We start from the raw sequence: 16,385 nt of genomic DNA on the forward strand, positions 1-16,385 counted from the left end.
GAAACGGCATATAACCAGTAATAATTTTAATGGGTCACAGCGGAACCAAATACACTTTGGGAAATTAAATAGTTTATTGTACAATGAATAAGAGCTAAATGGGATATTTCTGCTTTTTGTTAGACGGAACCACTCATTTAAAAACCTCATAGCTCCTGTAGAAGGTCAGTGCTTATATTTATGCAGCATGACGATAGTTTAATAATAACCTTAAATCAAAAATGATCATGCAATCAGTTATATTTATCTTTTTCAAATATCAGTTTAATATTTTAGGCCAGTTCCAGCTGTTGGTACATTCTTTATGTTTACTGTGAAGTTTCTGTGACTCACATTTTTTTTGCTATTTTTTTTAGCTGCAAACAGGAGATCAGAGCAGCTGAGGCGGCATGATGGATTTCAGTTTAAGCCACAGCAGCGTTTCTGCGGCTGCTGCAGTGTGGAGCTGTAAAAACTGAGCCCATCCTGTCAGCCGTGTTCCGTATAAAACAGCATGTGTGCTGCTTTCTCTGTGCATCAGCTTGATTATCTTTAAAAGATGAGTCTTCAGCAGGAAACAAAGGGTCGAAACTACCAAATAATAAAAATATATTGTTTTGTTGCCCCCTGGTTTCTGTTTTTGACAAACAATAGAAAAGTGTAAAGAAATGTAACATTATGTTGCATGACAACATGAGGTCTGTATTACCTGTGCTTGCTTCCATGGTTACCTGGTTATCTGTTTTTATTTAAATAAAACATGATCAGACAGGAGACTCCGATGGAAGTAAATGATTTAAATTATCAACTGCCAGGACAAATTGTTCGCAAATTCTTACATGGGTTTGGATTACAGCTGATTCGTAAAGTCTGAGCAGAGATTTGTGTTTTTTTTTCCCCTACTGAATAACAACATGCTGATAAGACCAAAATTATTCATACCCCTGTGGGATTTGGATTTAAAGTAATCTGTTGTGATGGACCAAGCAGTTAAGGAACAGCCAGGCACCGGTTCAAAGTCAAAAATAATTGTTTTTTATTTAACCCAAAACAAAACTTGGGTAAATAATAGAAAAAATGACAAAATTTGGGCCCATAAAAGAGGTCAAAGTAACAGACATCAACTCAGACTAACTCAAAAAACAGACCTTCCAAACAGAGACAAAAGGGGACTTAAATACTGGCTGATCAGGCCACATACAAAACACAAAGGGGAAAATACACAGAAACCTAACTGAAACTAACATAGCAAATCCCATTCCCCCCCTCTGGATGATGAGTAATGGTGTGAACCAATTTGCAGTCTCAGCTGGCTTGCTCCACCCCTTCTCCACCTCTCTGCTCTCCTAAGGATTGGGCAGCCAGCACTTAAACTCAGAAACAAAACAAAGATTAAATCAAGCAAAACACAACAATATAAACTAAAATGTGCGCACTTATTCTAGAATACACTGTGATGTGTTGCTTTCTAAACAAAACCAGTTATTCTGTAAATTAAATCCTAAACTTAAAGAAATCCAAATATAAGTGAAATGAACTTATTGCGTGTGGTGAGAGTGAATATTACCACATTTGTGTGGCTGTAACTGCAGCCATCACATCTGTAAATGACACCAACATGTTTCTTCTGGCTTCAGATGTAGAATTGCTTAAACAATTCATGATTTTGACTAAATGAGTTCCTCAGTATATATATTGTGATCACGAAAGATTGTGACCTACAGTCAAATATTAATAAAATTTTGTGCTGGAGCAATTTCTAATTGGCATTTTATTGAGCCAAACTTTAGTGTAGAAAAACAAATTTTTATAATTGAAATGGACAGACAACATTGTTGCGTGAAACAAAAAAGCATTCTGCTTGAATCCACTTTTCTCCAGCAGCCTGCTGCCAAGCCTGTAATCAGCTGTGTTGCTGACTTTTGCCATGATATTTTGCCTCTTAGTACGTATGATAAGACTAATCAGAAGTTGTCGCCTAACACTTGCCATAAAAATTAAGCTCTGGTGAATCTGAGTTGTTAATGTGAGAGTAATAACAAAAAGCAGCTGGCTGATGTATGACGTACCTATGTGTTTATTGGAATGTTGATGTGATTCACGTGCTATATAACAAGTGTTGATTTTACATTTTTTTATACAAGGTTATTTAAAAATAAAAAAAGCAGGTTATAACTGTAAAGGACCCTTTAAAAGTCTTTCTGATTCTGGCACACTATGGGAAAGAGCAGTCTGTGTTACACAGTATTTTTCCTGTGTAAAATCATATTTAGAAAATTCATAAACTTATGCATGATTTCTCTAATATTTTGAGACTACTACAGAGTTGAGCATTCATGTAAAGTTGTCTAATTTACGCCATCAGTAGATCTCTCTCCGTTATCCTGTACCAACTAGCATGCAACTGACGATTATTTTAGTAAACAATTATTCTGTTGATTATTCTGACAATCAATTAATCGGATTAAAAAATATTGGCACATTCTGCTTATTTTTCCTTTAATCACTTTTTTTGTTCAATATTAAAAATGCATTACAAACGTATGTAAATTAATTTTTAAAGAAGAAAATTTAACATTTTATTGCCTAAAATGAAACAATATAGGATTCCTTTTTGCCTAAAAAGCCTTTTATGCCTAATACATTGTAGCAAAGGATGCATCTGCAGCTAAAAAATACATTTGATATCAATCACTCCTCATTAGAACCAAACAATTTGGTATTCTCTTCAAAAAATACTTGATTTTGAACCATTTTTTTCTGACACAATGAAAACATTCTTTTGCATAATTCCATTTTAAAATTTGAGTTTAAAATTATTATTCCAGAAAATATTTGTAGAAAGAATGTAATGATCTCCAAATAAATAAAATGGATGTAATGAGTACAGACAGAAGAAATCTCCAACTATTTTCATAATTGGACACATATTGTATGGAAAAACACCAAATTACATGTTGTGTGTTTAAATAAAACAAATGTAAACTTTTTTTTAAGCCAACAATGAAAAAGCTGAAAAAGGTTTTTCAATAGAAAAAAGTGTATAACTCATATGACATCCATTTAATCTTGTATGTGGAGATGAATTTAAATAAAATCTGATAATTCTGCTTATAAAAACCTTAAGAAATCAAAGTAGCAGACAGTATTCCAAAAGATAATCCTCAAAAATAATTTTACAAAATATTTTCTTTCGACTAAGCAACCTAATTGTTGGTTCACTGTGCATAATTTCCAACGTGGTAGCGGCTTTATCTCATGTTCTTTGCATGTTGTGAATAGTTCCGAAAAATGTGCAAGAAGTCACTCAAAAGCACAGTTTCCTAAGTGAAGCTGTTTAGACTTAGACTTAGACTGACTTTATTGTCATTTTGCATGCACAGGGTGTATGCAACGAAATTTCGTTGCATACGGCTCAGAACAATGTTTTGAGGTTCCAATGTTATGAGGTTACTCCAGAATAAAATAAAATACAATATAAAATATGAATATAAATATAAAATATAAAGTGCAGGAATGACAGTAAAATAGAAGTTACTTAGCTCTGTACATGTGCAAGGTATGAAGTGGAGACCAGATTTTAAGTGCAGTCCAGTTAAGAGTTCAGCAGTCTGATGGCAAGTGGGAAAAAGCTGTTTCGGAACCTGGTGGACCTGCACCGGATGCTGCGGAACCTCTTTCCAGAGGGCAGCAGGGAGAACAGTCCATGGTGGGGGTGTGAGGGGTCACTGACGATGTTTCGGCCTCGGGACACGCAGCGCTGGGATGAAATGTCCTGAATGGAGGGAAGGCGAGCCCCGATGATCCTCTCTGCTGTCTGCACCACTCTCCTCACGTTCTTCCAGTCGGAGGCACTGCAGCCTCCACACCACACAGAGAGGCAGCTGGTCAGAATGCTTTCTATGGTGCTTCTGTAGAACGTCTTGAGGATGGGCGGGGGCGGGTGTGCTCTTCTCATCCTCCGCAGGAAATACAAGCGTTTCTGTGCCCTCTTGACCAGAGACGTGGTGTTCACAGTCCAGGTCAGGTCATTAGTGATTTGCACCCCCAGGAATTTGGTGCTGCTGACCACCTCCACAGCCGAGCTGTTGATGAGCAGTGGAGCGTGGCTGGGCCGGTTCTTCCTGAAGTCGACGATCATCTCCTTCGTCTTGTCAACGTTCAGGATCAGGCTGTTGTCTCTGCACCAGTCCACCAGCTGCTCCACCTCCTCTCTGTAGTCCAGGTCGTTGTCGTCTCTGATGAGGCCCACCACCGTTGTGTCATCCGCGAACTTAACGATGTGGTTGGTGGCGAACCTGGGGGCGCAGTCGTGTGTCATCAGAGTGAACAGCAGAGGGCTCAGGACGCAGCCCTGAGGGGAGCCTGTGCTGAGGGTGATGACATCGGAGGTGTGTTGTCCGATCCGGACTGACTGAGGTCTGTCAGTGAGGAAGTCTAGCAGCCAGTTGCGCAGGGGGGTGCTGAAGCCCAGGTGTCCCAGTTTTCCTGCCAGATGCTGTGGGATGATTGTGTTGAACGCTGAGCTGAAGTCCAGGAACAACATCCACACATGAGTGTTCTTCTCCTCCAGGTGAGCCAGGCTCAGGTGTAGGGTGGAGGAGATGGTGTCCTCAGTGGAGCAGTTTCGGCGGTAGGCAAACTGGAACGGGTCGAATGTGGAGGGGAGTCTGGAGACGATGTGTTCTTTTACCAGCCTTTCAAAGCACTTCATCATGATGGGAGTCAGTGCCACAGGCCGGTAATCATTGAAAGAGGTGATTTGAGGTTTCTTTGGCACCGGAATGATGGAGGCAGTTTTGAGACAGGCTGGCACTGTGGCTTGGTCCAGTGAGGTGTTAAAAATGTCTGTTAGGACACCAGCCAGCTGACCTGCGTATTGCCTGAACACCCGCCCAGGTATGTTGTCAGGGTCTGGGGCCTTCCGTGGGTTGACTCTTTTCAGAGTCTTCAACACATCGGCTGTGTCCAGGCAGAGTGCCTCCTCTTCCTGGTGGGGAACAGTTTTTTTTGCCGGAGTACTGTTCAGTGCCTCGAACCTCCCAAAGAAGTTATTGAGTCCGTTGAGAAAGTCAGCATCAACTTCGCCCACTAGGGGGGAGGATGGATTGTAATCTGTGATCGCCCGTATGCTTTGCCACATACTCCTGGTGTTGCTGGTGTCGTGGAAGAACTCCTGTATTTTCTGACTGTGGGTTCGCTTTGCTAACCTGATAGCACGGTTCAAGTTGGCTCTCGCTGTCCTCAGTGCCTCCTTGTCGCCAGACTTGAAGGCTGAGTTCCGTGCTTTTAGCATTTCCCGTACCTCCTTAGTCATCCAGGGTTGTTGGTTGGCCCGGGTGATAATGTTCTTAGTGATGCTGACGTCCTCTGTGCACTTGTTGATGTAGGCTGACACAGTCAAGGCGTACTCATCGATATTGATCTGGTCGTTGTAAGTGGCTGCTGCCTTGAACATCTCCCAGTCAGAGCACTTAAAACAGTCCTGAAGTGCCTCCATGGCCCCCTCAGTCCACACTCTCACCTGCTTCACTGTAGGTTTTGTTCTGATCAGCAGGGGCTTGTATGCAGGAATTAACATGACAGATAGGTGGTCTGAAGAGCCATGGTGGGGGCGGGGGGCTGCTCTGAATGCTTCTTTGATGTTGGTGTAGGCCAAGTCTAGAGTATTCACTCCCCTGGTTGGAAAATCCACATACTGGTTGAAGTGAGGGAGAACAGTCTTCATGTTGGCCTTGTTAAAATCCCCAGCAATGATGAAAACGCCCTCTATGTGTGAGGATTGCAACTCACTGATAGTTATTATTGCATGTTCTTCTAATTTTAAAGAAACAAATGAAATATTTGGATTTCCATTTTGTCATTTTAAAAAAAAAAGTGTGACAGATGAAAGGGGAATTTACATAGCCCTCAAATATGTTTAGAAGCAAGTTTATTTGCAAATGTATCAAGATTTACCCAAGATGTTGGATGTTATCAGTGATGTAGAATTAGTGAAAGGGTCTCTTCACTATCAGAATCACATTTATTTTATAAACGTCACTTTTTTATGCATGCAACATACACACAAGAGGTTTACAACTTTTACAAATTTCCTCCTGTTTTGTTGCACTTTTTTTGCAGAACTTGAGTAAATACAGAAAGCAGTTGTGAAATGATGGTTTTAGTGAAGGTAAATGAAACCTGCTGACCCGCAGAATCAAAGTCATTTAAATGGAATTTGAACCAAAAATCTGATATTCTTCTGATCTTTTTTTTTTTTTTACGGCCAAGCAGTGTTATTGTGTTAATTCATGTTTCGATCAGCTTTATTCCCAAAGTCAGTTAATTTACAGTATGTCTTGCATTACACCTGCAAATGTTTTTGGCTTTGATTTTAAAATGCTAAAACTCTGTTTTGGGAGATCTTCATTTTTTTCAGCGGCAAAAGAGCTTGTTAAACTTGCATATTTTGAGCTGTAATAATTAGTTCTAGGAGAGTAAAGAGGGAAATGAAGCATTATGTCAGTTTTAGTAGTTGCCACAGGGTCCCTTTGTGTTTGTTTTGGAGAAGTGGGTAGAGAGTTTGGCAGTTGAATCAGACTCGTCCTCAACCTCGTTAGACGTAACAATCAAACATAGCTTGTATTTTCCTCTTGCGTAGAACTGAACATGCAATTTCTTTCTGATAAATTCATCTATTAATAAAAGGTATTTTTACTATTTTTGTGTTAGAGGGATATTCATTTATTTATTTCTTGCATCCTAAACATAGAAGAATAGAGAATGTTTTTGCTTTGTTGCTTAGTAGCAAATAAAACTTTCTGTTAAACTGGTAACATACAGTCCATCCGTCCATCCATTTTCTAACACCCTTGTCCCTAGTGTGGTTGGGAGGGGGGCTGGTGCCTATCTCCAGCTAATGTTCCAGGGGAGAGGTGGGGTACTAACAAACAGTCATATTCAATAAATTAGAATATATATCCAGATGACTCTCGTTTGTCAGCTCAAAAGTACCTTTTAAAAATGGCAGCCTTTAAGAAGTATTTTAAGCCTACTTTTCTCTTTTCTTTTAGCCCACATTTCTGTTTTTAAAAATAGTTTTTTGATTGGTCTAATGTAATATTCTAAAATTAACAGAAATTAAGGCGTTCAAACCTCCATCTGTGGGTAATCAATCTGTATAATGTGATGCACTTAGTGGTAAACGTCTAATAATAAAACGGATTTACCCATTCAATAAGAAAATTATTTAAAAAGCTAATTTTTAAACCTTCCATCCATTTGTCATGTATTTTATCCAGCAATTCATTGCTGTTTAATATGAAAAGGCCCTGATTCTGCTAATAACCTAAAATGCTTGGTTCTATTTTGCACAATGTTTATCAGATTTCAACAAAAATGTCACTCAGTGTGACACAGGCTTGGACGTACAATCTGGCAGCTTACGCTGCAACCTTTCAGGGTTTTTTTTTTACTTTCTTGTAGAAGCACTTTGAATTGTCTTTGGCTGAAAGGTGCTATATAAATAAAGTTGCCTTGGCTTTTTCTCTGACAACATCCGCAGCCTACAATTTAAGTTTGAAAGCCATGAACATGAAAATATGTCGTGTTTACATTAGCTAAGCTTGTGGTTGAAATGTAATTATCATCAAATTGTATTTTATGCCTTGATATTGGATTGAATGTGAATGATTGTCATGACTGAAATATATTTGGAAGTGACTGGAAGTGTTTCTCTTCATATAAAGTGTCATAAAAATAAAACTTATTGAAATATTCAGAAAGTTAAAACTTAGCACTAGTGTTTGATTGAACCAACACTATAAAGGCTTGTAAATTCTTTAGTCACATGGTTGCAGTGTCATTAAGAAGAGGTTCAGACTAAGTCCCTGAATTTACATGTTGGATCGCCCTCAATACACACTCTGAATGATTAACTTAATTTCATAAGTTTATGACATGTTTCTGGAAAACTGTGGCCTTTGAGTTGTTATTCCAGATGAAAAAAAAAACCCATCTGAATATTATATTTAACATTTTATTGGTTTGATTTTCCTTTTAGGGCTTAAATGTTTTTCCAAGTTGTGCCATGTTTTTCTTTTCTTTAAATCCCCACATTAAGAAATTCTGTGGAAAAGCCCACGCGGGTGATTCAGATGGAACAGGTTTCTGCATGTCATGGCGTTCAGGCAGTTTGAATAAAGGTTGAAACACACAGATTCAGAGTGAGTGTGAAAGGATGTGGAGCTGCCTTGTCAGCCTAAACAGTGGAAGGGGTTAATTTTTAACATTTCCTCCCTGAGTTGTTTAATATATTACAATTTCCTGTTCAGAAAGCTGTTTATAAAATGTGAAACTGCTGCCTTGCTGCATGTAATTGGCAAAATTTCTGTTTGAACATACCCTACAAAGTATTTTAGGGGGTCACAGCAAGAGGTTAATGTCATTGTTCCTCAGCAGTTTGAAATACTGATAACTTTGTAGGCCTGTTGGCTTTTTTTGTTTTTAAATGGTTGCCATTCTGCCTTGTGAAGTGAGAAATAGTTTTTTAATTACACATTTATATGTTCTAAATTCTGCTTAAGTACCAATTTCAGGTTTTAGGCTATGGTTCTGTATGTCAGGAAAAGTAACCAAATTTCAAATGTTTAGGTTCTTTTCACTTATTTAATCAGAAAGTGATCCAATTAATTACAGACATGGATAAACAAACCATTGAGAGACGATTAGAGAGGAGGCCTTCAAGTAGCGAGATGTATCTGTACGAACTTCTCTTGAACATGAAAAAAAAAAAAATATATATATATATATACATATATATATAGTTCATATATATATACAGTATATATAGTTTAATTGTCCAACCCCTGTATATATATATATATATATATATATATATATAGTATATATACTGTATATACTGTATATTGTTCATATAAATGGCACAAAACTGTGCCTCATATCACATGTTGAACAAAATGTTGAAATTCCAGGCATCACTCTTGTTATAAAGATAGTTGGAAATAAAAAATATGTTTGTTTTGGTTAATTTAGTCTGAACCCTAGGTAAAATAAAAGGCCAGAAAAAAAACCCCCAAGCAGAATAACTTCTTACAAAGTACAAATGCAAAACGGTGTGTTTACCACTCAATTGTTACACAGTTTAAACACCAGCTGGTGCTTGTTAGCCTCCTGTTGGAGTGTTTAACTATGATTTTAGGCGTTGCTATGCATATAAAATGGGATGGTTTTATTTTACCTCTCTACCTGCTTTCCAATGCTTTAGTAGATTACAGGAAACATTAAATGTTTTTTTAGCTGCTGACTAAAAGTATGCAAGCAGATCTTAAAGCTATGGCATTTTATTTCTGGTAACTTTTCCTGCATTACTTTGGTGTGGAGTTCTTTAGATGTCATGGCCCATATCACATTAGCACTCTTTCCTGTGTGAACTGGACTGTGATGTGTATTATTGTTTCAGTTTGTAGCAAAAAAATCAAAAATGATTAATACTGCATCTGAAATAATAGAACAAATATGGATGTTCTTTGAATCATTTGTGTTATTTCATAATGCAGAATGTTATTATCAAAAGGTTCCAATTTTCATGGAGTAACAAAACTGGAACGAGCTATTAGCTGATGAGTTAGCAAAGTTATCTATTAACTTTGCTAAGTAATCGATGAGTAGCTGACTGGAGCTGCTCATCGATTAATTGATTTTATTTTATTTTATTAGTTAATTTATTTAATTGATTTTATTTAAATAGGACGGTCCATATTAATGAATGTACATTGTTGTTGTCAATATGTAAGATTTAGCAAAATTCTAATTTCCATCCAAAGTCCCTTAACATTCAAGATACAAACATTCATACAATTTCATAGTGAGCTCATAAAAATAAGAACTCACTATACTTGCTGCTAATTGTTTGCCCCATTACAGTTTCATTTCCTTCACATAGCTCTGTTTTTGGATACCAGAAATATTTCTAACCAGCCAAGACTTCCTTGCAACCAAACAAATACCAGCAGTGCACAGCAATAGGTGGGGTAGAGGCACAGCTCTGCTGCCTTCTGTAGTTTCCGTGACGTTTCTTTAAAATAAGTTTAAAATGCAAGAACTGTACAATAGAAAATTCCATTGATTTGAAACTGTAAGTATGTAAACATTCTAACTTTACTATGTAGGAAATTTTTTAGTTTTAGATATATTTGAGTCATTTAGAGATTCTCTTTTGATCTAGGATGTTTTTGCCGCATTTCAGTTTCTAAGGATACAGTTGACACATGAATTTTGTCTTGCTCTGCTCATGTTTAGTCTATGGAGTTTGTGTTTTTTTTTACATTTTCTAATGTCACTGAGGTTTCAAGTTTGCCAAACAAATGTTTGAAATCCAAACAAAAATCAACAGTCATACCCTCCGGATCGTTTTAGTTATTTTGTGATAAAACGAGGAGTTATGGTTGTCACACATGTTAAACGGGAAAAGAACCAAAACTTTTCTGGAAACCTGCAGATTGTTTTAAACCATAAGAGCCCCTGCATTCTGGTTTGCTCTAGAGCTGTTCACATTGGTAAGTGATGAAGAGTGGAGCTCCATGTTAACTCTTTGTCGTCTTCCTCCTCCTCAGTGGGTGGGTGCTCCCTCCTGCCAGAGAGGCAGCTATGCCTTCTACAAGTCGGTGAGCAGCAGAGCTCAGCCTGACGGGCCGCTCCAGGTGTGGAAGCTTGGCGAGTTCTACTTTATCCAATGTGGGCCGGAGGATCCCGTCTGCATCGCCGAGGTGAGAATCCTTTTTAATCCAGACTCTCTCCTTTATTGAAGCTGCTTCACATATTCAGACGTTTCCCTTTGGAGGGAGAGTGCATTGTTCATGGCAGCTAATTGGTGTTGGAAAAAGCTCTGAAACCTTGTCTTGTCTGACTCCCATCAGACCGAAGAACAAAGATGCTACGTTGAACTCAAAACACCCCAGTTCAAACAGTTTTTTTTTAATCAGTCAACTAAAGTTACTTGAAGCAGCTTATTGTTTGTAACAATTCTAAAATACTGAGTGCAGTAAACTCACCATTACTCCCATTTACTCATACTCATACTTGTTAAAAAAAAAAAGAACAATCTGTGAACATTCTGTCCTGTTCTACAGGAGTCAATATGCCACTATTATAGATACATTAATAATAGAGTGAAGGTGCCAGGAATAGAAGAGTAGTAGAACACAATGGAGAAGGTTCTTGGATGCAGAGGCTTTCTGTTAGAGTGCTAAACATTTCACTTTGATAGATTTGTTTATTTTCATATAGATTACCTAAATTCAAAGTCCAAACGATTAAAAGCTGTGAAACAAGATGGCTGCCTCTGACGTCACTCTGAACTGTGGAGGCCCAAGGAGGGGGTTGGTGGGAAAAATAATTCAGATTTTCCATAAATGAATGATTTATTGATGAGATTGATTTGTTGTCCGTCATAAACTAATCTACAGCTCATATTTGTCTTTTAACTAAAACCATAATAGTTTAAATCATCATACAAATCCTAAGAAAACATTTGTTACTTTACTACTTTTTTTTGTTGAAGTAATAAGAGACTTACTTTAACTTTAAGCAGCATTTATTCACTGTATTATGAGTATTACTGTAACTGATATTACATTTTACTGCTCAATGGATTGGGTCAATAAAACAGACCAAATATAATTAATTTCATAAGCTTCTGGATAAAGTCTGAATGATAGAGCTAATCAAATATTTTTGAAGAACTGGTCACCGCAGCAGACAGACGGTCTATTGAACCTCAGAAAATAATTAGAATTGGCTTTGTGTGTGTGTGTGTCAGTGTGTATTTTATTTTTTCTGGTTCATCAGCTGTCCCCTGATTAGTCTCATCAGCTTCTTCTGCATGGTTCTTGTTGTAACAAAACCATGCGGAGCATCAAAATCTTTGTTTATGTTCTCCTGTTTTGAAGTAGTTTTGATATTTTAGATCACTTCAGCCTTTAAAACCTTAAAAAAAACAAACTAGCACCTGATTTGTTTGACAATATCAAGATGCAGCATTTTGGAGGAAAACTACAGTATTAGTACTTACTGTACTTTCTATTGAGATTATTTCTCTTTAAAAAACTGTCCTGAAGATTCTGTCCACAAAAAATACAGATTATTATACTTTATATCAATTGGCTCGATAAATCGCACAATGGAATATTTCACCATAGCTCTGTTTATCCGTTATGTGAATAAATGGGTTGTAAAATAATGTAGAAAATATTTTTGTGTTTTTTTTTTTGTTTGTTTTTTTTTACATTAAATGCAATATATAAAACAGTTTTTGCTTAATTGCTCTGAATATGTTGGTTGTTTTTTTTTTCAGCAAATGGCCTTTTTTCAATCTGTATACTCCAGTTAGCGATTATTCGATTACTAAATGAGTTGACGATTGTTTCAATATTTGATTAATCCAATTAATTTTTGGGGGGTGTTTTCAAATATTTTTTATCTCAAAAAATGTGTCTATAGTAGCTTCCTGAGGCTCCACCAAGAGCAGCTTTTGTTCAAATTCATTTGAATAGATTGCAAAGTTCCAGTAGCCCTCCAACAGATGACGCGGGTGTTTCAGTGTGAGCTTCCAATAAAAGTCAGTGGAGAGTCCTGTCTGTCCTCCTTTAGTTCACTTATGTCATCTTTAATTCTGATCTGTTTGACGTTTAAATCGTCATCTTCCTCACTCACCTCTGTTTGCCTCTTCTGCTTGTTCACATCAATTTAGAGCTTGAGTTTTGGCCAGAAAAACCATCTAAGTTTCCAGCTTTGTGCTCATTCAGCTAGATGTTCGAAAGCAGAATTCAATACAATGAAACTGAAAGTAAAACTTCACCAGAATCTGAAGTGATTTAAACAGATGCTGCATAACTGACGGTTTCTCAGATGGTTGAAAAACAGCTGTGGTCTGTTTTTGTTGTTGTACAGGTGACCTTGCTGTGGGAAGATCAGGCTCGGCGCCACCTGCTGGCCAGCGCCAGACTGTACTTCCTGCCTGAGGACACTCCAAAGGGCCGAACCAGGGAGCATGGAGAGGTAGCACGTTTAAGGTTTTGTTGTTTTAGGTATTTAGAGATAATTGCTATCATTTATTTAAGGTTTTCTCCTCAATCTCTTTTTCATCAACCTAATTCTGATTTTTATTGTCCGTTAATCAACCCGTTATTATTGGTTATCAAAATCAAATCAGATTCATAGTAAGTGAATCTGAAGAGGACTTCTTGTCCTTTCCTGTGAGTTAAAAGCTGCATTTTTAAAGGATACAAAGTTTACTTTATGTCTGGGTTTATATTTATTGAATCAATTAATTAAACTTGAGTTTATTAAAGAGTAAAAAATACAAATATTTAATGCTTTCCACATGTTGTCAAAGAACTCAAAAGAGATTTTAATGAAGTAAGCCTGATAGGTTAATAAAACAAAACAGGCGGTTTCTTTGAGGTTTGGCCTCAAACTCAAAAAGAAACTTATTTTAATGCCAGGATTAATTTGCATTAAATTTTTTCATATTTCCGTTACTTCACACATGCAGTTTTACAGGGAAAGTTTCAGTTAATCCCTTAACATCAAGCAATGACACGTAGAGTGTCAGTTTTGGAAAACAATTATATATATATCTACTGTACATTTTATGGAAAAATGCAATTTTTAGAATAATTTCTCAGAGATCTTTGGGGAAATCTTTTGTCAATAACTATTAACTCCAAATGTTTGCGATTGAAAGGCCTTCTTGCCATCACAATCATCTGTAGCTCCCAGAATAAGTCAGGACTGCTTCTGAATATCAACATTGTTTTCACTAGGCAAAGACATGTTGGTGAAAACATAAACAATAAAATAAAACCGCCAACCTTCATGATCTTTTAATTTGTCTCATATCTGACTGTATTGCAGATGTAATCAGAAAGGAAGCATAACACTTTGCAGGTCAACAAAACACTTTTTTGAGAAAATGGCTTTTTATTTCTGAGAATCTCACACTTTTTTTTTTGCTAAATTATAAAAATCCAGTTTAGTTAATTTCCTTTTTTATTGTTAGATTCAAAGCTACTCTTAGGAATGAACCTGAATGTTTCTGCATCTGGTATGTTTTGATTCATTAAAGAAAAATTATAAATAATCAGAATCAGCAGATCAGACCACAAAGACAACCGGCAGACTCTAAATGTTCCTTCTGTACTTCCTAAAGGAATTAATTTTAAGAAGAACATGTATTTAGAATAGGCAAATACTGTGAAAATAAATGAAATGTAAACGATGTGAAATCTAATCTTGCAGCTGTAGACTAACACTGAGAATAAATGTCTCCTTAATATAGCCTGAGCTGCACTTAAAGAACATCTAATAATATCGTCTCCACAGGATCACTGGCTCCTTTTTAGAACCAAACATCTCTGCACAGGAATTTAAACAGGTTAAAATCCAGACTACATTTCCTCCTGGAAAAAAAATCAAACTCACTCAGCATCTTTGCTCAGATGTTATTTATTTGGCTTAATCTGCAGCAAAGCTGCAACAGTCAGCCATGTTAATGAAAACTATTATCTGATGAGATGGAGTGTTTTTCATCACATGCAGTCCGATGCTCGGCTCCCATGTGAACGTCTGCTGTAGAAATGAAGCTAATGTAAATCTTATGACTTGTCTGAAACCAAATTTTCCACATTTCATTTCGCATAAAATGTCTTTGTTGGTTTTACAGGAATTGGACTGTAGTTTATTTGCATGAGTTATAAGGTCATCTGTTTCTTGACAATTTTTGTCATTTTTTCTTAAGCAGCTTAAGTGGTATAAGACCCATAATCAACACTTTTAAAAACAGAATTTCAAGAACAGCACTTTATTATTAGAGATTTTCATAGTCACTGGTTGCTATGGTAATTCTCACTACATTCAGGCAGAAATGGGTGGGAATTTAAGCTGCTGTGCAAAAACTATCGATCGCATCAAAACAATGTCAAACTGCAAGTGGCAGAACTTTCCGGTGATCTCACATCGGAATGATTTTGTGTAGCAGATATGCTACATTAAACAGGAATTTTCTTAAAAACCTTGAATCAACATATCATTTTAGTCAAGTGAAGTCCAACTCCTGTGACTCATTTAAATTGTACATGGTGTTTCTACTGTAAGGTTGAGTTATGGCCCTCCAAGGAAGATGTGATGTTCTCATTCATTTAACCAGAATACTATTTATTTTTTATCAAAAAAATATTAAGAGGCTCATAATAGCATTGGTTAATATGAGCATATTTAAATGCAATTAGTGTGTGCTGTTAAGCTGTGCTACTGCACTTCTTAATGTCGCTGGTGTTCTGAAATAGCCAATTTTATACTCATTGGGAGGCCTCTGATTGTACGCAGTGGTAGATTTATAGCCAAAAGGGGAATTTGTAACAATTTTCATCAATAGTTCTTACACTAAATATCATGAAGGATTCATATCCATATTAGTTATATTTTCTTGAACTTCTGAACTAAAAATCTGAGGTATAAAAGTAGTAATACGGAGTTTTTATTTAATTTGAAACAGCAATTTTAAATTCAATAAGATTGTGTTTGAAAACACAACATTGGAAAGCAAGGCTGATTCTGAATTTCTTCTGATTATAAGATGAGTTTAAATTATATATCTAAAACTCAACCTGCAACCAGCCTTCCATAAATACATAAACAACAAAATACAGTGTGGGACACACTCCCGCCAATGCGCTAATAGCAGAGAGACGTTCTTTTTAGTGCTTTAGCATTTTTGATAACTTTGAACATTTTTAGTGCACTTAACTTCTCCTAAATACATTTTTCAGGATAATTTCCTTGGGTGATTTGTAAACTTTCAGTTGAAAAAGTTTCACTTCTCTGTTGAAGTTTTCGTTATCGATTTTTCAAGTAGTTAGATCTTTATATTCATGCTCTTATTTGGAAATGGATGAAGGCTGTTTATACAGACATTGTGTTTCCTCTCTTCACATTTTCCACCTGTGATGCAGTGCTGAAAATGACAATTATTCTGTACCCAGAATACCTTGTTGATGATGTCCTGCATTCTTTCTGACCAAGGTCAATTAGGTAAAATCTCCAACAGAGTTAGCAACTATAAAACTGAAACCATGAGTGAAAGGTTTGTTCCAAAGAATCACTCCCTGAAGCTGTACAGGAAGGTGTGCAGTAACAAATTTGACCTTATTGTGGGCGATGTGCTGTGGTGCAACCTTACATTGACACATGATGGGTAATAGTATGGCTGAATTTTGCTCTGTAACTTTAGCTTCCGTGTTGGCGTTGCACTTAGTATCAGTGAAAATAATATGATTGGCACTTTAGCATCGCTAATGTTTATGATTAGCACCATAGGGTTAGCACAAATGACTTTAATTAGTGGT

The 16,385-nt window shown here is 36.7% G+C and overlaps 1 protein-coding gene across 1 annotated transcript in view; it reads left to right on the forward strand.

The window, feature by feature from the left end:
• The window catches only part of LOC102226906 (AT-rich interactive domain-containing protein 5B-like), a 57,753-nt gene that overhangs the window by 18,988 nt on the left and 22,380 nt on the right, over positions 1-16,385 (forward strand). The window contains exons 2-3 of the mRNA XM_023342440.1: positions 10,596-10,748; positions 12,931-13,038. Coding sequence (XP_023198208.1) covers positions 10,596-10,748; positions 12,931-13,038 — 261 coding nt within the window. The remainder of the gene's footprint in view (positions 1-10,595; positions 10,749-12,930; positions 13,039-16,385) is intronic.

This window comes from Xiphophorus maculatus, chromosome 11 (assembly GCF_002775205.1).
Source record: "Xiphophorus maculatus strain JP 163 A chromosome 11, X_maculatus-5.0-male, whole genome shotgun sequence".
NCBI classification, from domain to species: Eukaryota; Metazoa; Chordata; class Actinopteri; order Cyprinodontiformes; family Poeciliidae; genus Xiphophorus; species Xiphophorus maculatus.